Source organism: Canis aureus, chromosome 16, assembly GCF_053574225.1.
Source record: "Canis aureus isolate CA01 chromosome 16, VMU_Caureus_v.1.0, whole genome shotgun sequence".
Taxonomy (NCBI): Eukaryota; Metazoa; Chordata; class Mammalia; order Carnivora; family Canidae; genus Canis; species Canis aureus.
This window is the reverse complement of record NC_135626.1, coordinates 45,604,280-45,631,934: the sequence shown is the minus strand read 5'-3', so window position 1 is coordinate 45,631,934 and position 27,655 is coordinate 45,604,280. Positions and strand designations below refer to the sequence as shown.

The window sequence follows — 27,655 nt, the reverse complement described above, 5'->3', positions numbered from 1 at the left end:
CCAAAGACTAACGTGCACGTCTGTTCTCAGCAGCTGTTCTGTGGACTAGACAGGGAAGCTGAACTGGTGCGTATCTTCCTCCCTCCACTTCCAACCCAATGGAAGTATAAGACAGTGGGAGGACAGAAGAGGAAACTGGCCTAAGGACAGCCCCCCAAAATCAGGTCCCATAAATGACCTCTCTCACACACATCGACAGTTAGGATAATGACAGCTACTGCCTGTGGAGCGCCTCTACATGTCTGATACCATTCTAGACACTTCACATAAATGATCTAATTTAATCCTCTGAAGAAGGGGCTACTGTTATTCCCATTTTATGGGCAAGGAACCTTAAGGCTTTGACTAACTCAAGAGCTTGTCCAAGACCACATGTCCAGGGAGTGGCTGAGCTGGGACTTAACCTGATGTCAAACCTCTCTTCAGCACACCACACTGGCCCTCATCACAAAATGACCACTGTCCCCCTGTCAGGGTCAGGGGAGGAAGGGCCAGCCCTGGGTATACCAATGCCCATGGCTAGGCTAATGCCCAGCCTCCCTGTTCTGTCTTTTCACTGAAATAAAGGGAAGAAGGGGGGCTGAGTGTCCCCCAGGGTATGGGAACTGAGAGAGGACATGCTCTCTGGGTGCAGCCCTGGGACCACGGCCAGTTCCTCCCACACTAACCAATGGCCATCAGCCTGAGGAATCGGGTCACCCAAAGTCCTAGGACACCTGTCAACCTAATAGTCGTCTTTCTTATGCTTGATGGTGTTCACTTATTTTGGGTTATCTGCCTCCCTTTAAGGAGAACAGGCATCTTTTCAAGAATTTACTACTTCTCAGAGATGGCCTCTCTCTTCAAACCAGCAATGAGTGCTCCTCTCTGGAATGAGACAAAAATCCAGAACCTCTGCATGCCCAAGGCCTCATGGAGACACTTCCCATTCCCTCCACCCTCTCCCCTCAGGGCAGATAAACCAGGGAAGACAGGGGACACTTAGTCAGATGGTAGGAAGCGTTGCCAACAGATCAAACATGGCACCAGCCTCCATCCCCCCAGTGGCTGGGCCTGACACACGCTGGGGCTGACTGAGCAGGAGAGGCCCCACTCGCATGAGAATTATGGTTCCTTATTCTTCTGAGTACTCCAGAGCAGCCAAAGGGCAGACGGGAGAAAGAGAGCTGGTGGGAGAGAGAGAGAGAGAGAGAGAGAGAAGAAGGGTAAATGAAGTGAAAACACTCCCATGGCAAACTTGGCCATGGCTAGAGACAGCCCTCAGCCTCACACACTGTCTGTGCTCCAACTCTGAGCTCACAGCATCACCAGCATCTGGCAAGAAGTGGGCCGTGAAAGCCAGGAGGTGTGCTCTTCTCTGGGCCTGACTGCCATGAGCCTGAAGATGTTCTCTCCCTGAGGAGGGGTCTGGCCTTGGAAGTTACACCCCAAGGAGCACAGAATGGAGAGAATGGAGCTCCAGAGAATGGAGCGTCTCCACTCCTCAGCTGTCCTCCCAGAGCTGGAGTTAAAACTCCCTGCTACACACACACACACACACACACACACACTCTCTCTCTCTCTCTCTCTCTCTCTCTCTCTCTCACATACACAGGTAAGCCAAATCCCCAGTCGGCTAGGGTCAGCATGGAGTAATGTGCTTTCCACCTGTACCCTCCCCTCCTCCACACCACAGAGGCTTCCAGAACTGCCAGCTATTCGTTTTAAAAAAAAGTAGATCTTCTACCCGGGTTCAGTATTTTCCTTGATGATTCTGTTTCCATAGCAACCAAGCCTACAAGGCCTCAGCAATTATCTGTCATTTGACGACAGGAACATGGAAAAGACTGACAGGCTGACAGGGCCATATGTGTATCGAAGGAAGGGTCACTTTGAGTTGTGGACAAGAGACCTAGCAATGCCCAGGGGATGCCCTATAGGGCCTTGATGTCTCCTCTCCACATGGACTCCATCCCTAACCCCAAGCACGTCTCTGCCTCATGCACTGGTTGGGTTCCCCACAGCCATCTGGAGTTCCAGGTCCCAGTGGACTTCCTTCTTCCTCCTCTCTGGCATATTCTTCCCACCTTCCACTCAAGCCTTTAGGCTACAGATGACACAAGGTTAAAATGTCCCTGACCCCTTGCTGCCCATGGACAATATTAGACAGAACACAATGAAACTTCTAAGACTAGTTTAAGTGAGTTTTAGGCTCCATGGTTCTCAATCAGGGCAATCTTGGTCCTCGGGGCACACTAGACAATGTCTGGGACATTTGTGACTGTCAGGACTAGGAGGCCGGTGGGGAAAGGCATAGAGTTACTGGCATCCAGTGGGTAGAGTCCAGCGATGCTGCTAAACATCCAACATGAGGGAAACCCCCTCCCCAAGGAATTATCTAGCCAAAAATAATAGTGCCATGATTGAGAAGCCCTACCCTGGATGCCCACTGTTTCAACAGCTTATGCACTGCATTCCTTTAAATAAAAAATTATCATAGGAAAATGGCCATCCATCATAAATAGTGGCCTCTTTGGGGACAGGATCCTTTAAAACTAAAAGCATAAGAGAATCTTTGCAAAGGCCTCACCCTACTGAGATGCAAAAGGAAGTGTGACATTCTAGTTATGTAGATTAAGGTTTAAACCCAAAGTCGGTATAAGATTTTGAGCCTGGGGCCTACAGTCTCCAGAATGTCAGGGAACTGGCTGAGATTGTGTGCAAAACGTCTGTCTGGGCATCTCTGGGAGGAATGGGTTCATAACTTTCATCAGACAGGTTCATAACTTTCATCAGACATCAGATTTCATCAAAGGGGGAACTGCCTCAAAAAAGTCTGAATATCAACCACCTAGGTCCCATTTGCTCTGACCTGCACTCTACATTCTCTCATCTCTCATCATGCAAGACTTTTATCATGGCCTTTCCCCTTCCTGACTTTGGTGTCACAAGATATCTTTCTGGCAGTCCCAAAGGGGAGACATCATTGCCCCAACAGGCACAAATAGACAATAATCGTGTGGACACCTTCCCAGCCTAGGAACGTGACATAGGCCCTGCCCAAAGTTTGCAGCAGAGACCTACCTGGTTTACCTGAACTTCATTCGGATTGGTCACTCGGTCCAGGCCATAGTCTAGTACGTTGTTCATTCCCGGCTAAAAGGAAGAAAAACAATGTAAGAACCACCACTGGAAGACTCTCCAGTTTCTGATTAACTCTAGGCCTTGGTCAAACTACCAATTATAAGCCTGAGCTAAGAAGGGCTTGTGGCTTAGCCCATGGGGAACTACAGTTATTCAAAGACCCTCTGGATGAGCTAGTAAGCTTCATGGGGCTGTTCCACCACCGTGGCATCCCTAAAACCCAATACAGTGGGATGGATAGGTGTGTGTAGGAGTGAGTGAATGGATGGATGGATGGATGGATGGATGGATGGATGGATGGATGGATGAATGGATGGATGTATGGATGGATAAATGGATGAATGGATGGATGTATGGATGGATAAATGGATGAATGGATGGATGGAAAGGATGGGTGGGTGAATGGATGGATGGATGGATAGATGATGGATGGATGGATGGATGGATGGATGGATGGATGGATAAAACTCAAACTCAGTAAGACTTCACTGGGATTAGTACAAAGGACTCCCAACTCCTCTGGAAGTGCTCCTTCCCCACCCTACAGTGCGGTGCTTTGGAGAATCCAGGCTTCAGTCAGCACCTTTGGTTTCCAATGCTGGAACTGCCACTTCCTAGCTGTGATGAAGATTTTGGAAACCACCTCTCACTACATTCGCTACCCCTCCTGAGAAATGGAGGTGATCTCTCCTACATGTCAAGTTCTTGTTGAGGATTTAACAAGTTGATGTGCAAAGCTCTAAGCAATTACTGAGCAATGGCTTATGTTCATTTTAGGATCGTGTATGTAAAGGCCGGGGCCAAAGTGGGGCCCCTCAGGCTTTACCAGTCCCCTTCTCTGTCAGACAACCAACTTTCCAGCCAACCTTGCTTGGTCTCCCCAATTCCTTGACTAGCAAGCTGAGTCTTTCACTTCCTTCTCTGTTAGTTTGATGTAGGCAACCATCAAGTTCCCAACACATATGATCAACCCGGCCTATGACCCTGACGCAGAGGCAGGAGGCCACTGAGCTTTCCCCCCAACAGATTCAACCTCAATAACATCAATCACGTGTTTAGCTCAGAGGTACGGTTGCCAAATAAAATATAGGATGCCCAGAGAAGTTTGAAGTTCAGACAAATGACAATTTTGATACATAAAAATACATTCCATATGTTTTTAATATAAATATACAATAAGCATAAAAATATTGCGACATTAATCATTTGCTGCTTGTCTGAAATTCAAACCTAACTGGGCATCCTCTATTTTACTTGCTCAATCCGCCTACTTAGCTCAGCAGGCTACCACAGGGGGCAGATATTGGGCACACAGCCAAGGCAAGGAAGAGACAAAAGAAAGCAGTAGAAAAATCGGTGGGGAAAGACAGGGGAAGGGAGTGGCTGTCCTCACCTCAGTCGTCACATGTGGACCTCCATCACCAAATATGTTATCAGGCACTCCCATGGCTGACATTGTGCTCAGCCTGGGGAGCTTGTGGGGAATGTGACACTTCAAGGCATCCCCAGCTGGCATCTCGAGGCACTTCCAGTCGTGTGGGCAAGGCAGCCACTCGGCAACTTATCCCACAAATGATAAATTACAGCTGTGACAAGTGCTATGAGGGACAATGTGGAAGTCCAAGCCAGCCTTCAACAGGATCTAACCCAGCATGGAGGTGGGGGCAGGGGGACATGAGAATCCGTGCACATCCCTAAAGTGAGTTCTAGGAACTGTCTTCTCCATCTGGTACAAAGAACTACCCCCAAAGACACACTTACACACGCGCACGCGCACACACACACACACATGCCCACCATGCTCCTGGCACCCCTACAACCTCAGCAGCTTCAGTGCACTTGTCTGCTCAAGTCTTGTGTTAGTTCTCCAAATCTTTCCTTCAAACTTGCCCCATGTTCTGATATAAATTCGGCTGCCCCAGTGCTCCCTGGTGCACCTGCACAACCGTAATCAGCACAGGGCTGCCCTCCGCCGCGCAGACCAGACGGCCTTGACTCTCAGAGCTGTGGCCGCCCCGTGGGCTTTAGGATCCTGCCAGCCTGTCCAGTGCCAGCCCCTCCTGGCTGCCCTGCACTGTGCAGACGGCCACACGTGCCCTCCTGGCAGCCCGTCTCCCCATCTCCTGCCTCCTTCGAGCATCTCAGTTGCTCCCAACTGAGCTGTGGCCCCATCCCGGTGCCCTGCCCTCAAAACTCCCCAGGGGGGTTGCCTTTCCACCTTTGCTGGTTTGGAAGACTCCCAGGCTCCACTGATTCATTCATTTATTCATCAAGTAGAATCAAGTTTTTGTTCCCCTGCCACTTGCAGAGCCACTGGCGCTGCAGTTTCTGGCACACAGGAGGGTACTCGCCAGAGCTGCCTGCGGTGTGCAGGAGACCAGAGCAATCCCTGCTGTGGGCCGCCAGCAGGCCCATCCAGCCCCAGTGCCACACGCAGAAAGCCCACAAAGACAGCCACCCCTCTCCCTGTGAGTGCCAGGCTGTGATGCCCTGAGAACGTCCCTTGGGCATAAGTCAAAGAGGCAACTTCCTAAATGCATCATAATTCAGGTGAGGAAAGAACCTGTACGCCCAACAACTGCTCCATGAGGAGGCGACATCCCCAGGGCAACACCAGGCTTGGTGCTGAGGGACACTGCTTGGGGACACTCCACCATGTCCCTCCTGTCCCTTCTCCTCTTCTGTTCTCCATCATCACTCTTTTCCCTAACATATTAGTTCAGCCCCTTCTGGTGCCTGGGACAGAAAGCAAGAGATAAAATACCAAATAGCTACATGAACAAGATGAAGGAGGGGAAAGAGACAGAGACGGGGCTGCACTGGGAGATGTTGGCTGGAACATGAGTTCCCTAGAGAGGTGCTCCCAGACCCCGCGCTGACACGGGACCCCTGCCCCCTTCCAGCGTCCTGCCCTTCTGTATAGTATGCACTCGTGTGTGCAATCGCTTCTGTCCCCAGCTCTCCGTCAGACTGTAAGCTCCTTGAGGGCACAGGCTCATCGTCTGTCGTGGTTCAGTGTCCAGGTATCCCCACTGCTGAGTGAGCACCTGGCACAGCGTGGGCACCCACAAAATAGATGTCGGATTTTTTTTTTTTTCGGATTTTTTTTCATTTGAATCAGAGTATGTGGGTTTTCCGTCTGCCTTTATGATATAACATTAAATGTCAGACCATTTTCCTACATCAATAATTGGCCTTCTAAAAATACAATTTTAGGGCAGCCCAGGTGGCTGAGCGGTTTAGCGCCACCTTCAGCCCAGGGCATGACTCTGGAGACCCAGGATCAAGTCCCACATCGGGCTCCCTGCATGGAACCTGCTTCTCCCTCTGCCTCTCTCTCTCTCTCTCTCTCTCTCTCTCTCTCTGTTTCTCATGAATAAATAAAACAAAATATTTTAAAAAATACAATTTTAATAGCTTCATTATGTTCCTTTATGTGGATATAAGCTCATATGTAAAGATTTAAATGCTTCTATCTGTCTTTTTATCTATTCAAATTTATTTTGTTGTTTCTCTTTTTTGGACATTCAGCCCAACCTCGACAAGAAATGGAAGGCAGACACCTTCTGCTCTGGTGAGTGTCGGGGTTTGTGGTTGATGTGATGGCCAGTTAGCTTGATATTCGGACAAGTGACCGTGTCATTTGGAGCACACACTGCCTCTGTCCCTGGACCACATCCTCCATATACCCATGGTCCGCACGTCAGTGGACCCTATCCTTGGGAGACCCAGAAGTCCCAGATGGTGCAGCAAAGATGCACAGAAGGCCCCAAAATGACTTCTCTAAAGGAACCATTCACCCTCTGTTGATTTACGCAATTAACTGTTGTTTGCATCCTGCCTACATCTGCACTCTGTTTCTTTTGGGTAAAACATGGGAGAGGAACATCGTTTTCCTTCACTGTTCTCCCCTTCTAACCTGCCCCCAGCATATGGATGCTGAGTCACAGGCAGCATTTGGGCTCAGGGCAGGGGTTGGGTCACAATCCTCAGCCACCACCACCCACATCGGGTCTTGGTCTCTGCCCATGATGAGCTCTCTGATACAGCATCCGGCACCACACCACCACCACCACCACCCCGCCACCAGCACTTCCTGAGTCAAGCACCCCTCGCTGAGCCCCCTCAGCACTTAGGCCTTACCTCCAGGAGATGCTGCTCACCTGCTATGGCAATTTAGATCTTGTGCCCCCCAAGCTGGGAGGGGTGGACCTCACATCCTACAGCGGCAGCACATCAGACAGATGTGGATTCACATCCCAGCGCTGTGCAACCTACTGACTCTCTCTGAGCCTGGATCACCCCCCATCTGAGTGGCAGGGATGGGGATACTCCCTACTTGACAGCAGCATCATCAGGTAAATGGGATCATCCACACCAAGAGCTTAATGCGGGCATGTATCAGGTGCTCGATGACATTTAGCTGTTGTTTTATGCCCAGCACCAAACTGAGCTGGCACCAAGTTGGGGCCCATGAAGGTTTCACAGATCAATGAACAGACAAGTGAAGAGGGGGACCGCTGAGACACAGCAATCCATGTCCCATTCTATGACAGTTGGTTATAGATGGTCCACATACTGGCGGCTTTACACTCCACGGAGTCAAAAGCTTTGTTTGCCTGGCTGGCTTTTTTCCCACTGAACTGACAGTTTGTTTGGTCTCCTGGAGACAGTCTGACAGCCCCTAAACTCCTGGGCTTCGTGGGTTTGTCAGTGAGACTGCTCAATTTCTAGGCTGAGACAGACTTCAGACAGGACGCTCTTCAAGCAGAACGCTCCACCAAGAGGCTGACAGTGTTCTGAGAAAGTCAGGGAAAGCAGGACCCAGATGCACCCCAGCCTCATCTCTGGCTGATGGTCCAGTTTGATTTAGGGGTGCAGCCCTGGCAAGGACTGGACGTGAAAATAGTTTTGTGTCCACAGGGTTTTACGACAGCTCCAGGTACTTCAGAACCTCCCTGTGAACTTGGCTCCCCAGTGCTCTCAAGCACGGACTGGGCACCTTTGCACCCTGGCATCATGTTTGTTAGAGCAGCAGTGACTCACACGATGCTCTAATGACTGGGGAGGTTCCAAAAAGGCCTTCAATGAGCTAAGACATCATGTAACGTTGTGGTGGGAGGCAAAAGGGCACAGGGACCAGGAGACGGTGCTCCGCAGTCTGCGGGCTCAGATCCTTGGACACTCAGTAGCTGTGCAACTCTGGCAATATGCCTGAGCCTCAGCTTCCCTATCAGCAGAATGGGACTAATATCACCTTTCATGAGGGGCTGCAAAGATGAAACAAGAGGACGAATGCAGGTGAAGCCTAGCACAGTGCCCAGCACATAGTTATGTGCTCAGTTCAGGTCTGCTGTGGTGATGATGGTGATGATGATCATAATCATGGACCAGTGACAGTGATGGCGATGGAGGTGGGAGAAAGTGGGAGCAGTGTGGTGGGGGTGGGGGGTGGAAACAAGGCAGGTGATAGTGGAAGCAGTAACCATAGAGTCACATTGTCAAGTTTAGGGACTTCTGCATCATACTGTGAGGGGCCACTCTGCGCCATTTGCCTGGTGTGGGCACTGAGAGCTTGCCCCAGGAGAAATTGGGAGAACTCAGATCATCTGCTTTTCACTTTGTTCCCTACAGGCCTCCTGGCTGGCTACAGGGACAGAGGGGAGGAGAGAGATCCGAGGCAGGTCCTGTGCACAGTCGGCCTATGTCACTTTGCAAGGGACACAGTCACACTGGCCCTTCCACCCCATGGAGTCTCTGCACATAATAGGGGATCTGTTCTCCACCCTGCAAGGAGCAGGATCCCCTCCATCACGAGTGCCACAGGCACCAGGGCATCTTGCCAAATGAGAGGCTTCCCTGCCATGTGCCCCTATCTCACCCAGGCTCCCCTTTCAGGAACAGGTGACAGAAAGAAGGCTGAGCAATGACAGCACCCTTCTCATACAAAGATCTCACTCCTGAGCTACAACAGGGAGGGGCGTATATGTAAGTTGTTCCTCCAGTACCCTGTCATCCCAGCTGTGGACTCCTTCACCGAGCCCTGGTGACCTCTATCGGGCATCAGCTAACCGATTTGTCTAGAGGACGAATCCTGACACAAAGCAAAACCAAACAAGCTTCTTGGGGATCAACCAACTCCAGGACCTTAACCTCAGCAACGAGCTGTGCAAACCAATGCCCCCACAGATGGAACAGTGTATGTGTATCTGTTTTGAATGTAGAAAGGAAATAAGCAAAATGGCCAAAATGTGATGAGGTCAAAGTTCTAAATTCCAGAAGCTTTGGCACCATGGCTGACCCAGTTCACTTTCTGGCCTGAGAATTCGGTAAGCAGGCAGGCAGGAAGGCTAAAGGAGGAAGAGGAAGCACATCTGCTTTGACCTCTTCACTTTCCAGATTCCCTTTCACATCTCCCACCTCCAGTGACCCAAAGGCAGCACCTGGATCTGCCACAGGAGGAAAGTGAGACAGCAGAGGTAACCCCAGCAGGTGACCATTCCCGGTAATGAGCCGTAGCAAGCTACATCACTTATGCCCAGCTTGTCTCTCTGGGTCCCTAGAGTCCCTGAGCTATAGATGCATTGTGCTCTGAGCAGTGAGGCACAGCACACACTTCCTCCCATCTCAACTGCTGGGGATGGATCTGGAAAAGGAAGAGGGAACAAGAGATGCAAGGCATAGCCTGGGCTATGCAGACTTCCAGTTCTCTACAGCATTTTCTGTAGAACCTGGGTACTAGTTTTTTCTTCTTGTGTCCCTTTTCCAAGGTATCATGGCAAAAAAAAAAAAAAAGTCAAAATCATAATCTACCCCTCATAAAAGGCAAGCTCATTTGGGTTCCTCCCATAGGTAACTTTGTTTAGACCCACCACCACCAGATGAGCCACAAGCTCATTCCATCAGGCAGTCTTTCCTCTTCCACCAAGAGGCACTTAGACGCTTACCCAATGCTGAGCAACCACTCCTGTTCCTTCAGTTCCAGCCACAGCAGGAAATGAGCCAGAAAAGGGATAATGAGAGTACAGGATGGAGATGGGGAGGCATAAAATGGGTGAAACCAGGAAGGATAATAATACTCACAGGGCATCGGTGGACCAGCCAATATGCCTTCTCCTGGCAATCCAGCGCATACCTGTCTGCTTTATTTCTTTCCTTTCCAGTCCTGAGAAGCCAAAAGCCACATACAGGCCAGTAAGACTTTGCACCTTTTGCTCAGTGAGGTACCCCACTTCTGATGACCCAGTCCACTCTCCCCACCTCTCCAAATAATCTGCGTTTGCCATCATCATCATCATCATCATCATCATCATCGTCAACACTAATATCACACGAGTATTAACTCAATGCCCCCAGTGACCTTGCCCCCCTGACTTCGCAGCTCCAAGGACTGAAGCAAAGGGACACTGAATGCCCTGCAGAGGGTCACACTGTCAGCAAGGGGCAGGGTGGAATCCGAACAGGCATCTGGTCCCAGAGTCCAGCTCTGCCTGAGAGCTACCACGCTACGCGGTGACTGGCCCCAGAGTCAGACCGCCACCACCTTCACCACCAGGGCGAGTGTGGATGACATTCTGGGCTGACACCTGACTACCCAGCTTAATTTCTCCCTGCCTTGATAGACAACACAGTCAACGTCTGGACAAGCAGGCAGCAGGCATTGCCAGAGCTTGCTGATGGGGAAAATGCTGGGCCTCAGGGATCTGTGTGTCTCCCTCCCTGTTGGGTCCACTCTGTCCTTTCAAAGAGTTCATGACAAGTCAGGGTTTTTCCAAACCCAACTTATTATTGTAAAAGGCTATTTATTTTCCCTTATCTCCATCTCCCCCTCTCCTCATTATGGAGAGGAAACAATGCCATGCTTTCCTCCCACGGAAGCCGGGCAACGGTAATTATCGGGCCACAGGTCCCATTCAGCACCATTTCCACAGCGACCTGCACTCACACGGTGAGGCTTGCTTTCCCAGGCAACGTGGGATGACGCACATGCCCTCCACAAGACGGCAGATTTATTTGCCAGCTAATGTATTGTGAATAACGTCAGCACATCTAGAGAGCCAGATGGGTGGAGAGTGCCATTCCACTGGGGTGTTTTGCCAACCTCCTCTGGAAATTAAATATAAACACTGTCACTTCAACTTCCCCTTGACAACCTAACTGGATTTTCCACCAGGTTAACTACCCCACGTCCTCAGGAGGATGGGCCACAGATGGCCTAAGGCACTGCAGCGTTTCCATCATGCTGGAGAGCCTTGTAAATAGTCAGTGGCTAATTGACAATAATGGTCCTTTCTGGCTTTGCTCTTTGGCTCTGCTGGGACAGATGTACTTGGAGGAGAGTCGTGATGAATGGAATCCGAAAGAACCAGTAAACAAGAAAGAATCTTAGGTTGTCATATTATGATCTTTTTTTTTCTTTTAGCAACAGTATTGCTTAATCAATCAATCAATAAATCATTTGTTCATGTATTCACTGATCTCCCCCTATGTTCAAAGTACTGAGAGTATGGGGTGCCTGGGTGGCTCAGTAGGTTAAGTGGCTGACTTTGGCTCAGGTCATGATTTCAGGGTCCTGGGATTGAGCCCCGCATCAGACTTCCTGCTCAGTGGGGAGTCTGCTTCTCCCTCTCCCTCTCCTTCTGTTGTTCCCTCTGCTTGGGCTCTCTCTCTCTTCCCCCACGACCCCGCCCCCGCCGTCAAATAAATAATAAAATAAAATCTTTTTTAAAAAAGTGCTGAGAGTACATTGGTGCACCAAATAGACTGTTATAGACTAAATTTTTGTGTGCCCCTCAGAACATATATTGAAGCCCTAACCTCCAATGCGATGGTGTCTGGAGATGGGGCCTTTGAGTGGTAATCAGATGAGGGTGCCTGGGTGGCTCAGTGGTTGAGCATCTGCCTTTGGCTCAGGGCATGATCCCAGAGTCCTAGGGTTGGGTCCTGCATCAGGCTCCCTGCAGGGAGCCTGCTTTTCCCTCTGCCTATGTCTCTGCCTCTCTGTGTCTTTCATGAATAAATAAAATATTAAAAAATATATATGTCTACAATTCTTTGATGTTCCTTCCTTTGAGAGGAGGGTTCATGTCCTCCCCTCCGGGAAACCAGGTGGGTTTTTTGTGGCTGGTTCAACCAACACAGTAATGTCAGAAATGGCGCTCTATGATTTGGGGGGCTGGGCCTTAAAGGGCGGGATAGCTGCCATCCTCCCACTGGAATACTTGCCCTTGAGGCTTCCAACCACCTGTAAGCAACATGACTTCCCTGGTGCCACCATGCTGGGAGGAAGCCCAAGCCACCTGGAGAGGTCCAGAGGCCCCAAGATGAGGGCAAGAAATGCCCAGCCAGTGGCTGCAGGCCTCCAGCTCCAGCCTTGGACTGCAGCCACTTACAAGACTCAGACCCAGGCCTGCCCAGCCAAGCTCTTCCCAAATTCCAGATCGACAGAAACCTGTTTAGATAATAAAGAAATTGTTGCTGTTTTGAGCCACTGAGTCTTAGGACGATGTGTGTTCCCTAACAACTAATTAGAAAAGTCTCTTTTGAGTAGACATTTGAACTGAGAGATCTCTCTCTGAAGGATAAGAGGACCCTATTTGTGTTTCAAAAATGCAAATTGGAGCAGAGAGACCAGTTGGGAAGACACGGCCATGGCCTGGTTGTTTCATGGTGAAGTTGTTTCAACCAGGGCAGGGAGGTGGGAGCAGGTGGGCAGAAGTTTTGCCAGGAGTCGGCAATAGGACTGGATGACTAGACACTGGTTATGGGGCCTTGGGGACGGGAGGTAAATGGGGCTCCTTCCACTGATGTGGGTAACACCAGAGGAAGAGGTTTGGGGTATGAGGGAGAGAAATATTCAAATATGAACAAGTTAAGTTTGAGCCGTGACTTCAACATGAGATGTTGAGTGAGTAGCTAGATACTGAATCCGGGATTCAGAAAAGAGGTCTATGTGGAAAGGCTCAGTATAACAAAATGGCTACCTCAGGAGTGAACCTACATGGCCAACCTAATTTTATTGAGACCCTGTGTTTGTATTGATCAGGCTTCTGCAGAAAAACAGAAAGAGTAGGAGAGTAGATAGATAGACAGATAGGTAGATAATTTATTTTAAGGAATAGCACACTATTGAGGAGGCTGGCAAGTCTAAATTACGAACGACACACCAGCAGGCAGGATGCAGGGAAGGGTTGATGTTGCAACTTGAGTCCAAAGGCAATCTGGAAGCAGAACGCCTCCTTCCTCAGAAAACCTGTCTTTTTTTCTTAAGGCCTTCAACTGATTATATAAGGCCTACACACACACACTACGGAGGTAATCTCCTTTACTCAAAGTCTACTGATGTAAATGTTAATCTCACCTAAAAAATACCTTGACAGGACACCTGTGTGGCTCAGTAGGTGGAGTATGAGACTCCTGATCTCGGCATTGTGCATTTGAGCCCTACAGTGGTATAAAGATTGCTCACGAATTTTTAAAATCTCAAAAAAAAAAAAAATACTTTCACAGTGTCATCTTAGACTGGTGGTGGCCCAGCTATCTAGGTACCATGGCCTAGACAAGTTGACACACAAAATTAGCCACTGGAGACACGAAATCTGGAATCGGAGGCAGCCTCTGAGTCAAGCAATGGAATTAGTGGGGAAAGCCAGTATCTCAGAAGGACAGAGCCTTTTATGAATTGCTCATCCCAAGGCATCTAGAAGTGATGGAGGAGGGGACGTCCTGTGACATGGAAAAGACAGCTTTATCTAGGCTGAGGCCAAGGCCCAACTGGTGGGGCCTGTGGGAGCCATTGAGAATAGTCCCGAGCTGCCAGAGAGCTAGAGTATCCTGAAAGGCATATGTCAAGGTCTACAGGACTCAGGATCCCTGGGCTATCCTACTTAGAGCAGAGAGCTGGGGAAGAATAAGGGGGTTGCAGCCCAGTGTGGAATCCAGCAGAAACTCAAAGTAATACTAGCCCAGGTTTGACCATTACCTCACAGAGTGACTTTGCCGAGGACTGTTTAAACTTTCTAAGCCTCAGTTTCGCTATTTGTGGATGTGAAGGATGACCAGAATTACTGTGAGCACTTCCCTCTCATCAACAGCAAAGGAGACAGTACACAGACTTCACCAAAAGAAGCCTTAGGAACAAATACAAGTGATGGGAAGTTAGAGCACTCCCTGCAGCGCTCTGTCTCAGACATACCCAGGCAGAAACATGTCAGTGGTGAAAGGCCCACACCAGGTCTCTCAGTAATGCTCCTCTACCTGAATCTAAAGCCTCAAAACAGATATTTTCCCTTCCAGGCAATAAAGCCATCTGCCATTGGAATTTGTGTGTTTCCCAAACTGGCACACCTGCATAATAGCGCTCACCTTTTGTGATGGCTAATTTTATGTGTCAACTACTAGGTCACGGGACACCCAGGTATTTGGTCAAATATTATTCTGGATGTGTCCCTGAGGGTGTTTTCAAGTGAGGATATGTTAAGTTGAAGGCCTGAATGGAATGAAAGGGGGAGGTTGATCCTCCCTCAAATGACAGGGAATTCTTCCCACCTGATGCCCTTGGGCTGACACAGCAGTCTGTTCCTGCCTTGGGACTCAACTAAAACATCAGCTCCTGGACCTCCAGGCTGCCAGCCTTCAGACAAACCTACGCCACCAGCTCTTTGGGTCCCCAGCCTGCCAACCATAGGTCTTGCGACTTCTCAGCCCCTGTAATTGTGTGAGCCAATGCCTTAGCGTACAACTCTTGATATACATACATACATATATATCCTATTGTTTCTCTAGAGAGACCTAACTAATCTCCAACTACTCCAATACTAAGGCTGCCTGATGAGAGCCCACTGTCCAGCTCAACTATGCACCAGCAAAGGTAGACCTTTCCAGAAAATGGACTTGCCAGAGTGAGTGAGGCCAGGCCAGCTTGACTTATCCAGTTTGGTAATATCTGGCATTGGTCCCCAGATATTCCTGACTCCTCTGTATTACAGGCACACGATAGGACTGTACCTCCCCATCCAAACTCCTTTGAGGTTGGGCACAATGATAGGAGCTGCTTTGGTTAAGGAATTATGAGCAGAAGTGACATGCATCACTTGTGACCCACACAGGCTCTGTCTCCTCTGCTCCAGCAACAGGCAAAGCCTGGATGGTGCTGCTCCTTCAGCATGGGTCCTGGAGGGGGCACAAAGCATGTCAGGGCCCCAGCTAACCCACAGTGGGCATGTAACACAAGCACTATGGTTTTGTGCTCCTGGGACCTGGGGGCTATTTGTTGTAACAGCCTGACCTCTGATCTCATCCTGCCTGATTCACTGTCTTCAACATTTACGTCTGGCTCTCCTAGACAAGGCAAAGCCCTCATAAGGACTTCTGGCTCCAGTTCTGAAGTGGACAGCAGGCAAATGAGAGCAGCAGTGGGTGGTTCTACCGTGCGAATCCACTTAAAATCTCTTTATGGCTTCCCGTGGCCCTTAGCACAAAACCCTCCCACGAGCTGCTCCTGCTGACATCTCAGGTCTCACATCCGTCAGTTCCAGGCTCTAGGCTCTCTGCTCCAGCTATGCAGAGCTGCCTCAAGTGGCCATTCCCCTGACTCCAGATTCTGAAGACTTCCATCTGCTTTGATGTGGTTTCCCCCGCTCCTTCTGGAAACCCCAGTGTGAGGCCCCCATCTTAGTGTAGCATTGCAGCCTGTTTGCTCATCCACCTGACCCCAGATTGTGCCTCCATGTTCCCCATGCCTAGCCTAAAGTCTGACACAGAAGTTCCCAGTAAAGATTTATTTTAACAAAAGGAAACAAAGAAGGAAGGGAGGAAGGAAGGATGACTAGTGGACAAACGTGACCTTTCACTTACCTGTATTGCTCTTTGGCCTGCATAATGACAAAATCCCATTTGTAGTTAATTTTTTTGTTCAAGAAATTGTAATTTTCCTAGAAATGGGAAACAAAAAGAACACTGAGCCCCATGACATATGCTGTGTGCAGAGGGTAGAAAGCTTTAAGTCAATGATGGCATGCCCCTGGCCCTGCTACAGCCTCACCCCAGCCAAATGATCTCCCATCCTGGCTTTGCAAAGGCATTCATTCAAAGGGTAGCACCAAATTCTCAGAAAGCCTTGCCAACAGAAGCCAAACCCTGGCTTGAAGTTTTTTAAATAAATATATCCCAAATCTTATTAGGAAAGGGAGAATACAGTGGGAGAAAATGCAGAAACTCAATATTCAATGACAGAGCATCACAAATGCACAGACAAGTCCTAAGATTGGCATGATGCTGGCATTTCTAAAAGCATGTTTGTAAAGAATAAAAACACAGCAATATTGTTGCTGTCTGCCCAGAAATCTAGCCTTTTGAGGGCAAGGGCGTGTTCTTTGAGAAATCTAACTCGTCTGGCCTAAAACAAAAGCTACACTATTGTTTTCTCATCACACACTCAAGTTCAAATCTGTTCATCACATACTATCCATTATCATGCATATTAATTGTCTCATTGTTTTAGGACAGCAAAAGGAAGGTAGTAGCTATTGTGTGTCCAGTAGACACTGAGACAAGGGTTTCTGTTATAGCAGGAGAAACTGAAGCTTGACTTGGGGAAGAATTTACTTCAGCAAGCTGCTTCCAAACAAATGGATGGATGGATGGTGGGTTGATGGATACTGGATGGATGAATGGAGGATAGATGGATGGACTGATGGTGGATGGATGGTGGATAGATGGAGAGTTGGTGGATGGATGGTGGATGGATAGTGGATGGTGTATGGGTGGATGGTGGATGGATAGATAATGTATGGATGATGGATGGATAGACAGTGAGTGGACAGATGGATCAAGGGTGGATGGATGGATGGATGGATGGATGGACAATGAGGGTATATGTGATATCACAAAGGGGGAAGAGGAAAAAACAACTCAAGGCTTTATTCCAACTATAATAGCTTATACTTGAAAGCATCTCTGTACCTTTTCATATTCTTCTAAAATCCCTTTCTTTTTTATATTTCGCTTGGCCAGATAGATGGCTGAAAAAGAAAGCAACGACATTTTCCATCATCATCATATTTTAAAACTGCATCTGCATGAGGCTGCTGTGGTTGGCTTGGTGGGGAGAAGTCTCAGCAGACCCCTGCTCCCTTCCCTGGGAACACTCCCAATACAGATGTGAACTGACATAAAGGTCATGATGACAGCAAGACAAATGTCACCAAAATGCAGTGAGTAAATAAGTAGCGTATTAAGCACTACCAAAGGCATGGGGAGGTAGAGTTTTACCATAGTCTGTATCTTCAGCAGGCCACTGCTGGGTGGGCCAGAAATATGGTGTCTACAAAAGAAACCAGGAAACCATGCTTAAACACTAGGCTGTGACTGTCCCCTGAGCCCCCAGTCCGGTGGCTTGAGATGAAACTACCTTAGCCCCCTCCCACTCTTTCTAAAGTTCTGATCTGTGATGATATGAAACCACACAATTACCTTCTCAGGTAAGGTTATTCCCATATAACACCAAGGTCAAGACCAAAACCCACCTGAAATCGGTAGAGGCTGTTGTCAGGCTTGAGAACGAGATTTCTGGGATCTTGCAGGGGATAAATGTAGCCATACTTGACAATAAAGTTCCCCAAGTTCTGTGCCTCTGAGAAGACACATGGAAGTTAAGAGCAGATACAGAAGGTGGAAGCTCACTGCCCAACCCCCACACAGTTCTCCAAACTCCAGGAGAGGTGCTTCCATCCTAATGGCACTTCATCCAAGGAGTGAGGACAGTGGTTCCTGAACTTGGCCATAGGCAAATATCAGCTGGGGAGGGATGGTAAGAAGAAGATTCCTCAGCCCAATCCCCAGAATGACAACTCATAAGTCTAGGGGAGCCAGTGTCACAGGTGGTCCACTGTAGGTATATGGAGAAGCTTCTTTGGGCCCTTTGGGTCTAGAGAAGTCCCGAGGCGCAGGGAAAGAACGTCTCTGATCAACAGAAAGTTCCTCACTCAAAGAAAAAAGGAAAGAGGAAGCCATGTTTATTGCCAGCTTCTATCCCAAGCTCAATTCTCCTTGCATCCCAGGCCCAGATCCCACCCCTATTGCCCCCAACTCCTCTACACCTCCCTTTAATTCCCACCCACCTCCAGTGTGCTTGAAAACACAGTCTTATTTCTGGATTTGTGTCAGTTAAAGGAAAACCTTCCTGGTTCTTTCTCAGAAGCCCCAATGAAGCAGGTGTCTTTTCATAGATCACTGAGAAAGAATTCCACCTCCAGTCCTCCGGCCCAAGGACCCAACCCACATCCCATCCCATATCTCAGCCTTCAAAGCTGAGAAGACTTTCTCCCCAACCCTCCTTCTTACATCATGTCTCACTCCCTCTATCATTGACAAGTCTCATTTTTTTATGCCTTGTTGTACCAAGTCTTTTTTCTAGTGGGAAGTCTGTTCCTTAGAGTCTCTCTGTTCCAATCCACCCCTCAAATTGCTGCAGACATCGTCGCTTACATATGATTATCATACATACTGCCATGTTCAAAAATCCCCCATGGCTTCCTATGACTTGTCTCCCAGATAAAACTTGGAATTTGCAGGGGCGCCTGGGTGGGCCCAGTTGATTAAGCAGCTGACTTGTAACTTCGGCTCAGGTCAGGATCTTGGGGTCCTGGGATCGAGCCCCGCATCTGGCTCAGTGTAGACTCTGCTTAGGACTCTCCCTCTCAGTCTGCCCTTCCCCCACCCGTGCCCATGTGAGCGCACGCTCTTTCTCTCTCTCAAATATATAAATAAATCTTTAAAAAAAAAAAAAAAACAACTTGGAATTTGCAAACATGCCAGCTATAGTCCTACTCCTCCCCTGCCCTGCACACCCAGCTGAAGTCATGTCTCCCAATTTCCCCTCGTTCCCACTCCCTGTCTCATTCATTCCATCTCTACACCACTGCTCTGGCTAGTGTCCCCTCTGGGAAGACAGACCGTCGGGCTCCCCTCCGCAATTCCCAAGCATAACCTTCTTTCGAAATCAGCTATATGTGTGCATCACCCCCTCCAAGAATTCTGTCTTGGCGGATTCTTCTCCAATTATCTATTATTTACGTGCTCTCAATATTGTTGTATTAAACAACAATCCCTCCACCCCCATTATCATGCCTTCACTTTTGATCTGGTTGTTTTGCACATGAATGCCTCGTCTCTCCAATGTCCATTTCTCAGAGACAAAGGTTAAGCCTCCATTTCGTCTCTACCCTCCAGAGATTCATTGGTGGCGCTGCACACATGGCCATCCTTGTTGATCGAGTGCCTGAGGAGCTCTCACCCAGATTGGAGATCCAAAGCCGCTGGGAGATCCACTGTAGAACATCACTTCCTGCAAACCAGAAGTATTTGGCCATCGTCAGAGCTTTCGAGCACATCCCCTGACCTCTACACCCTCCTCCATGCTGTTGCCTGAGTCTCTGCGGGGCTCAGCTGCGATCTCATCCCTCTTCTGCTTACAACTTTCAGGGACTCCTCTCCACTGCTCCCTACTATGTTCACTCCAAACCCTGCAGCCATGATTCAGGGTCATCCAAGATCTGACTTCAGCCAGTCTGCTAGTTTAACCTCCCACACACACCCTCAATCTTTACCTCTCTTGTAGTACTTCTTTTCTTACCTTACAATTGGTGCATTGACTGTCACTCAACAGATAAAAAGTAAATAGCCTAAGTCTTAACACTGAAAAAAAAACAGACCCAAGGCATGCTGTCTGTGGGGCTCCAGATGGAGTCTGGTCACACAAGGGTAAGTCAGAGCAAGAGATGGGAGGAAAAGTGGGAATGAGCTAAGAGTGAGGGGATGGTTCTCCTACGCTCCCAAGTTCCCAGGCAGAACTCTGAGGAGTCAGAACATTCTAAATTCAGACCTGACCTGTCAGGTCACTGTGAAGGTATTTTGGTCAAAGCAGAAGGATGGGACATATTTGGTAACACTATGGGTTGACTTACAACTTTGGACAATGGGATGTGGACTCCACTTGGGAGTCTGCAAGTCTTAGAGGCTGGCCTGGGAACAATGCAGAGTGAGGACTGGTGGGGGCATGGGGGAAGCAGGAGAGGCAGACAGGGATGAGATCAGGAGAGATCAGGACACAAGCACCCCTCCCACCTGCCCCCCAAGGATTCAGCTTTATCTAAGGGCCAAAGCAAGCCAAGTTCCACCAATAATCTAAAACTGTTATAGGACCCCAAGGAAACCATGTGCTTCCTCCTCACCCTGGGCCCTGCAGCCCCATAAGCAGAACAGGCTCCTTGTAGAAGGAGCCCAGTAGCATCTCCAAAGAAAGACAAGATGCCCTGGAACCAACTACCCCAATTCAGATGCCATCTTGCAAATACCAATGGCTATATTTTCCAGCAACTTCAGCCTGCTTTACAAGGTCACATTGGGTCCCTGCCTACACAGGGACTGACCCACAGAACATACTGAGAAGGAGGATCCGGGTCTGAGACACCATTGCCATTGTCCTTGTGGCTAGACTATTCCAAATGATACTTCTCTCCTCAGTGGTCATGAAGGGGCATGTCTTCTGGGCCCCTCCAGAGAAGGCCCTTATAAGACCCACTCACTCTCCAGGCTTAATTACCTGCCCACAGCTAAGGGTGAACAACATGCGATTCTTACTTTCCTCTCTGTGCCATGAGGCACAAATTGTCTGTCTACCACCATTATTCCTTTCAGTGGGATCTCCTCTGCTGCTTTTTGTTTTATTCACCCCTTGTTGGCTTTTCTAAAGCAAAATTCTCCATCTAAAATCCTCCTTAAACTCCTAGGACTGGATGTTTTAGACTTTCCACCCCAGGTCTCCTTGAATGCCACTCAGAGGTATGCAGACTGAGAGAGAGAGAGACTCAGGCAGACAGCAGACTGATTAGCGCTCTCCACCAAGGAGCCAAGGGTTTTCTCATCCACTTGACTGCTTCCTAAAATAGACCAAATAAGATTACAGGGCCACCAGCATCTGCACCACATGGTGTATGCTAAGAGCGCAGCAGGCTCCCACGTCAGCCACCTTCATCCCCAGAGGTCTGGGTCACCTGCCATCCGAGGAGTTAGATGCTGATTACCCAATTTGTGTGCATTAATGCTGACGCAGGACCCAAGGCTTCTCCCTGAGTCCTGTTCCAGTGGCAGCCGAAATTCAGCCACACGAAACACAGCAGGGTGGGCCACCTCGCCCAGACCCAGGAGCCAAGGGTGCCCCGTGTGCAAGGAAAGAAAGTAGCTTATGTGCGCTGACCAAGGATAAGGGGATGGACACCTGAGTCACATTGCTGGGGTCAGATCCAAGCTCAGCCATGTGCAAGTTTAGTGACAGGGACAGGTTGCTGAACCCCTCTGCTCGTCCATGGCCCCAGCTGCAAAATGCAGATGGTCACATCTACCCCAAACTTTATCGTGGGTCTTAAGTGACACAGTGTGGGAAACTGCTAGCTATCACCACACATCAAGCATCCATGCTGGCCGACGGTGTGCACAGGACTACCTCACTTAATTCCCGCAATCATTCTCTTAGACAGGGATTGCTATTCCTGCTTTTAAAATGAGAAGATTAAGGGGCACCTGCGTGGCTCAGTCTGTGAAGCATCTGCCTTCAACTCAGGTCATGAGCCCAGGGTCCTGGGACCATTTGAGCCCCACATTGGGCTCCCTGCTCAGTGAGGATTCTGCTTTTCCCTCTCACTCTGCTGCTCTCCTGCTTGTGTGTGTGGGAGTGTGCGTGAGCTTTCTCTCAAATAAAGAAATAAAATATTTTAAAAATAATAAATAAAGTGAGATGATTAAGACAAAGGCTACACAGCTTTAAAAAGGTACCTGTAGGGTTCAACCCCAGGGCACCTGACTCAACGTCCAGGACTTATTGCACAGTGCTCGAGGAGCACTGACTCCTGCATTAAATAAATTTCTGTTAAACCTCCACCCTGACCAAGAGCTATGCTAAGCCCTGGAGTTACCCAGATGAGCAAGACGAGATAGTTCCCCTTGAAGGGCTTCCCAATCCAGCAGAGAATTCAGGCCAGAATGAATGACAACCAGGAGCGGAGTGGAGGCAGGGGCAGGGATGCCTTTAGGAAGAACTGCCCCAGGGACATCTTAAACGCTGGGGGAAAGCAGAGCCACCTTGAGAAGTCTGCCCATCAATCCCTGCTCTTTGGATACCATGTGCTACTCTGGTTCCTAGCCTTTCCCAAGTGTGGCTCATCAGAGTTCCTTTTCCTTCTGTGAGCTACTCTGTCCCATTCCATCAATGGCTCTTTTGTTCCAACCAGCTGGGTTGATTTTCTGTTGCTTGCACTCCAGGAACCCTGAGCAACACTTTGCTGGCATGGGCGCTCCTTCCAAGCAGACAGAAGGAAATGGGACACTGTTAGCCAGCTTGCCTCTGCCAAGACCAGGGCACCCTGAGTGAAAAATAGGTCATGGTAGGGGAGAGAGTGCAGGGTCACAAGGAGTGGTGCAGAGTGGCGAGTCCCAGGCTGGTGCTTTGAAAATCTGTTTCTGAGGACAACTGTCTCATTAGGAAACATACTCTCCACTGAAAAACCAGAATCATAAAACACATACAACATATTAATAAAAATTCATTCTTATTCTGCGATTCAGATCCCTTCTGTGGACATCCTCAAATGATGTTCCTTTATCCCACATCCAGAGAAAAGAGACCCTGGTGCCATCAACATGGGGTAGCTAAAGGTGTCAATAGGAATAAGAAAAGGGTAGAGCAGAGACCAATATTTTTCTGCCAGATGTACTTTTTTTTTTTTTTTAAACGCCACCTGATTTAATTAAAACAGGGCAAACAGAAAGTGACTGTAAAAGCTTTTTAAATGACCTCCTGGGAGGGATGGCTTCACAAAGTGACCTCCTGATTCCTTTTCTCCTTTTCCTTTTGACCCCTTCCCCAGAAGGAGGCTGTGGTCCAGAAATCAGCAAACTTACCCTGTAAAAGGCTGTAAGTTTTTCCAGTTCTGTGGGCCACAATTCAGTCTCTGCACAACTACCTGAGTCTGTCATTGTAGTACAAAAGCAGCCAAAGATAATATATAAATAGGGATGTGGGGATGTGGGGGGCACCTGGGTGGCTCAGTGGGTAAAGCATCTGCCTTCAGCTCAGGTCATGATCCCAGGGTCCTGGGATGGAGACCCCCATTGGGATCCCTGCTCAGCAGGTAGTCTGCTTTTCCTTCTCCCTCTGCCACTCCCCTCTGCACATGCACGCACACTTGTGCGCGCTCTCTCTCTCTCTCTCTCTCTCTCAAAGTAAATAAAATCTTTTTAAAAATAAGGATGTGGATGTGTTCCAATAACACTTGATGTACAGATGCATGCCATAGGCTAAACTTGGACCTCCAGCTATAGACTGGCAACCTCTGCATGTGGACAGTTCCAGGCCAAGACTATGTCCCAAGATACATTACCTGTCATGGCGTGAGGGACACTGGTGACCAGAACCTTCTGGTTCTGCATTCTGACCCCCGTCTCCGGGTTCTGCATATCCTTCACTAAAGCTTCAATCTGCAAAACAGAACCAAAACCACTGGCTGACCAGAACTGTTTCAAAAGCCAAGCAAGGCCCCTTTCTGCAGCATGGAGGGAGAAAAAGGTGCAAAGATGAATACAGGGAGCTTACCACCAGGAGCTTGCAACCTAGATGGACACTGAGGAACCACAACACAACCAGATTCAGCGTGTGCCTCCCAGACACAAACACCCTCACTGGGTGTGGGGGGCTCAGAGATGTGTGCTCCAATGTAGAGCTACTCACGGGCCCAGAGGGGAAAGTGAGACTCAGCCAATGAGGATTTTGCTGGACAGAAAGTGAGAAGACACAGGAGCCAACATCCAGGGAGAGAGCGGCGCAGACATCAGGGGCAGACGAAACAGGAACAACAGGTAGGGACCAGATCACCATGGGCCTCGAATGCCATCCCAGAGCGTGAATTTTGCTCCAGCAGCGACTGCTGGGCAGTAGCATAATTCAGCCCATGCTCAGGAAATGTGGCCCGAGACAGAGAGAAGAATGCTGAAGTATGAAGAAGTTTGATGTTTGAAGAAGGTGCAGAAAAGCGGGGAGATCCATGCGAAGCTACTGCAATGGTTCCAGCAAGAAATAGTGGGGCTCCCCCCACCACAACCACCCCCACCACCTCTGCCCCTTCTCAGGAGAGCAGCCAAAGAGAGTCTTTCAATTATTTTAGAACGTGTCACTCCTCTGCTCGAAACCTTGCAATGGCCATTTCCACTCAGAGGCAATGGGAAAGCTCCCCTACTGGTCTGCATGGTTGGGACTTCTTCCTCCCTGACTCTTCTCCTACCACTGCCCCCCACCCCAGCTCCCTCCGATCCAAGCCACCCTGGCCACCTTGCTGTTCCCTGACCATGCCAAGCACATACCCAGCCTCCTGCCCCAGGGCCTTTGCTCTGGCTATTCCTTACGCCTGGACCATTCTTCCCTACGTAGCTAACTCACTCACCACCTTCTTCTGCTAACACCCTGACCATCGTACTTAACGCTACAACCTGGAACTCCACCTGTAGTATTCCTGTTCCCCTATTCGCTTTCTCCATAGCACCCACCTTCTAACATAGGAAATTCTCTACCTACTGATTACCTTGCTTACTGTGCGTCTCCCTTGTCCCTAGAAAGTAAGCTCTTTAAGAACAGGTGTCCTGTCTGCTGTTGTCCGATGCTGTTATTGTGCGTGCTGGCACACTGCTGGACACGTAGGTTGTACTCACTAGGCAGCTGATGCATGAATTAATATATACACGAAGGCCAGGGCAGGGGAGATAGGAGGGCACTGCTCTTGGAGCTCTAGTTAACTCGAGTGAACTGTACTTGCAAGTGATTGACTTGTTCAGTGAGGGTGGCACTCCTGTGATCAGAGCCGCCAGTCACCAAAATAGAAAATGTAGGAAGTGCAAAGGAAGGAGCACTTTCTGAAAGCAAAAGCTTCTGCTTTTGGAATGCCGACTGAGAGAGCCACCACCGGGTCAGGCAGGTGACAGGAAACCGAATGTCCCAAGGGAAAGAGACAGGGGTCAGAGCTATGGATTAGTCATGAGTATCAGAGGGAGGGGTGAAGCAAAGAGAATCGGTGACCTGTCCAAGGAAGAGTGAACTCCAGGAGGACATCCACGAGGATGGCCCTGATGCTCTGTATTTTTTTTAATTTTATTAAGAAAAAAAAATGTTTTCCACCTGAGAAAATTAAATGGAAGTGAAATCAATGGAAGGATATTTTAAAACAAACCGGATGGGGGGATGCCAAAACAAACTGCTTAGTGGTTGAGCATCTGCCTTCAGGTCAGGGCATGATTGAGTCCCGCATCAGGTTCCCTGCGAGGAGCCTGTTTCTCTCTCTGCCTATGTCTCTACCTCTCTCTGTGTGTCTCTCATGAATAAATCAGAAAGAAAGAAAAAAGAAAGAAAGAAAGAAAGAAAGAAAGAAAGAAAGAAAGAAAGAAAGAAAGACAGACAGACTGGGTTGGCACAGTTTAAAAAAAAAAAGATAAACCCAGATGTATTTCCTGTCAATGTTTACAATGGACACTGACAGGACCTCATGTATCAGAGGTTTCAAGCTTCACACTCCCCCAGGAAACCCCTCACCCGTGAAGAAACCACACATTCCCCCAGCCTGCTGGGTGCTTGCGATGGTCAGCCAGTCATTCAACAACCAGCCAGTCATAACTGACTCTGGAAAACCATAGATAAGGCAATGCAGTCCCCAAGCCCAAGGAGCTCACTGTCTGGTGTGAGGATGTGATGATGGACCAACATGGGAAGTACAATGACAAAGGTGAGATCATGGTATCGTGAAGAACACTACAGTGCCAGGAGGGGGGTCAGGAGTGGGGACTCCAGCAGCAAATCTTCAAAAGATGAATAGGAATCAGGCACCAGAATGGAGGGGGGGGGGGACCAGGGCATTCCAGGCTCCGGGGACAGCAGGAGCAGAAGCACAGATTACCAATGGGCAAATAGGAACGAAAATCTTCCCTGTCCTTCTCTATCCAGAAACCCTCTCCTGCATACAGCTAGATGTATCCACCCGGAGGGCCGTACCCCAAACCCAACCTGTCCATTCTCTAGCCTCCACCCAAACCAAAACAGGTCACTGACTCACCTGCTTCCCCTCAATGTAACTAACTCAGTTATATCATCATTATTCTCCTGCTTTTAAATGAAATAAGACTCTCCCACTCCGTACAGCCCTTTACAATTACCAGTCCTTTTAGACTTTGCACAGGGGCTGTGGTACAAAGAAAAGAAACCCACGGTTCTCACAGCTCTGTAGGGTTTCCTTTTTCTACTAACTGTGGGATTTCACTTAACCTCTCTACATATCCTTTCTCTACCATAAAACGGGACACCAATAGTCTGTGCCCAAGTAATTGACACACTTTTGTAATCTCTTAGAATCCCATTAATTGTGTAAAAATACCTTATAGGGACAGATATGTTTTATACTCATAAAGATACATGAGCATAAAGATGAATACTTTATCAAGGCTCCTGGGTGGCTCAGTCGGTTGCCGCTCTGCTTTCTGCTCGGGTCATGATCCTGGGGTCCTGGGATCGAGCCCCACATCCACTGGGCTCCCTGCTCAGCAAGGAGTCTGCTTCTCCCTCACCCTCTGCCTCTCCTCCTCCCCCTCACACCCCCCCACCCCCCACCAGGTCATGAGCAAGCACTTCTCCCTCTTTAGATGCCTGGGAACAAAAACTCTATTCTCCTCGCCATTCAAATACAGGTATTTATTGAGCTTTATTAAGTGTGCAGCACTATGGGGGGTGATACAACAAGGTAAAAGAGGTCCATAGAGGGCTGGGAGGACATTTATATGAAAATAAAAAGTTAACTAAGATAAATGCTAGAGATCTGGGTGCAGAAAAAGCCTAGTTCAAATCCCTACTCAAGGTATAAGCTAGGTAAATCACTGAAATTTCACTAAGACTCATTTCTCTGTAAAGAGGATGACAATAGTACCTCTATCATCAGAGGGATGTCTTAAAGATTAACCAACATGAAGCTTTTAAAGCTCTTAGTATGGTGCTATGCACAGACTATTCAGCAGATAGCAAGTGCAGGCTGAATTAGGCACCGAATCACCAGGAAGGTGCCAACTGGAATAGAAGCCAAGAGATGAGAAGGATGGCTGAGAAGATCTCCAAAAAACGTGCATGGAGGGTGAACAGGATCTCCCTCGGGGGTGAGGAAGGGGCTCCTATCCAAGGGAGGGATGGCCTGAGAAGGCCCCGGGGTCCTCTAGGCAGAAAAATGAAGAGATTGATCTTGGCACCCTCGGGCATTGTCGGTGGCAACGCAAGACGGTGCAGCTGCTTGGGAAACAGTATGAAGGTTCCTCCAAAAATCAAAAACAGGATTACCAGCAATCCCACTTCTGGGTGTATATGGCAAAGACTTGAAATCAGGATCTCAGAGAGATACGAGCACTGCCGTATTGACGGCAGCAGGGCTCATGAACGCCAAGGCATGCCAACGGCCTA

The 27,655-nt window shown here is 48.8% G+C and overlaps 1 protein-coding gene across 3 annotated transcripts in view; it reads right to left on the bottom strand.

Moving 5' to 3' along the window:
- The window catches only part of RGS9 (regulator of G protein signaling 9), a 68,542-nt gene that overhangs the window by 34,399 nt on the left and 6,488 nt on the right, over nt 1–27,655 (bottom strand). For 2 of the 3 annotated variants that reach the window (XM_077853701.1, XM_077853702.1), the window contains exons 2-9: nt 23,559–23,655; nt 19,418–19,468; nt 17,649–17,755; nt 17,395–17,446; nt 17,086–17,144; nt 15,979–16,055; nt 10,207–10,288; nt 3,073–3,135 (exon numbers count right to left, since the gene is read on the bottom strand). In XM_077853701.1, the coding sequence (XP_077709827.1) occupies nt 3,073–3,135; nt 10,207–10,288; nt 15,979–16,055; nt 17,086–17,144; nt 17,395–17,446; nt 17,649–17,755; nt 19,418–19,468; nt 23,559–23,655 (588 nt within the window). Of the gene's footprint in view, nt 1–3,063; nt 3,136–10,206; nt 10,289–15,978; nt 16,056–17,085; nt 17,145–17,394; nt 17,447–17,648; nt 17,756–19,417; nt 19,469–23,558; nt 23,656–27,655 lie in introns of all 3 variants that reach the window. The other variant, XM_077853700.1, reaches the window with a different exon arrangement.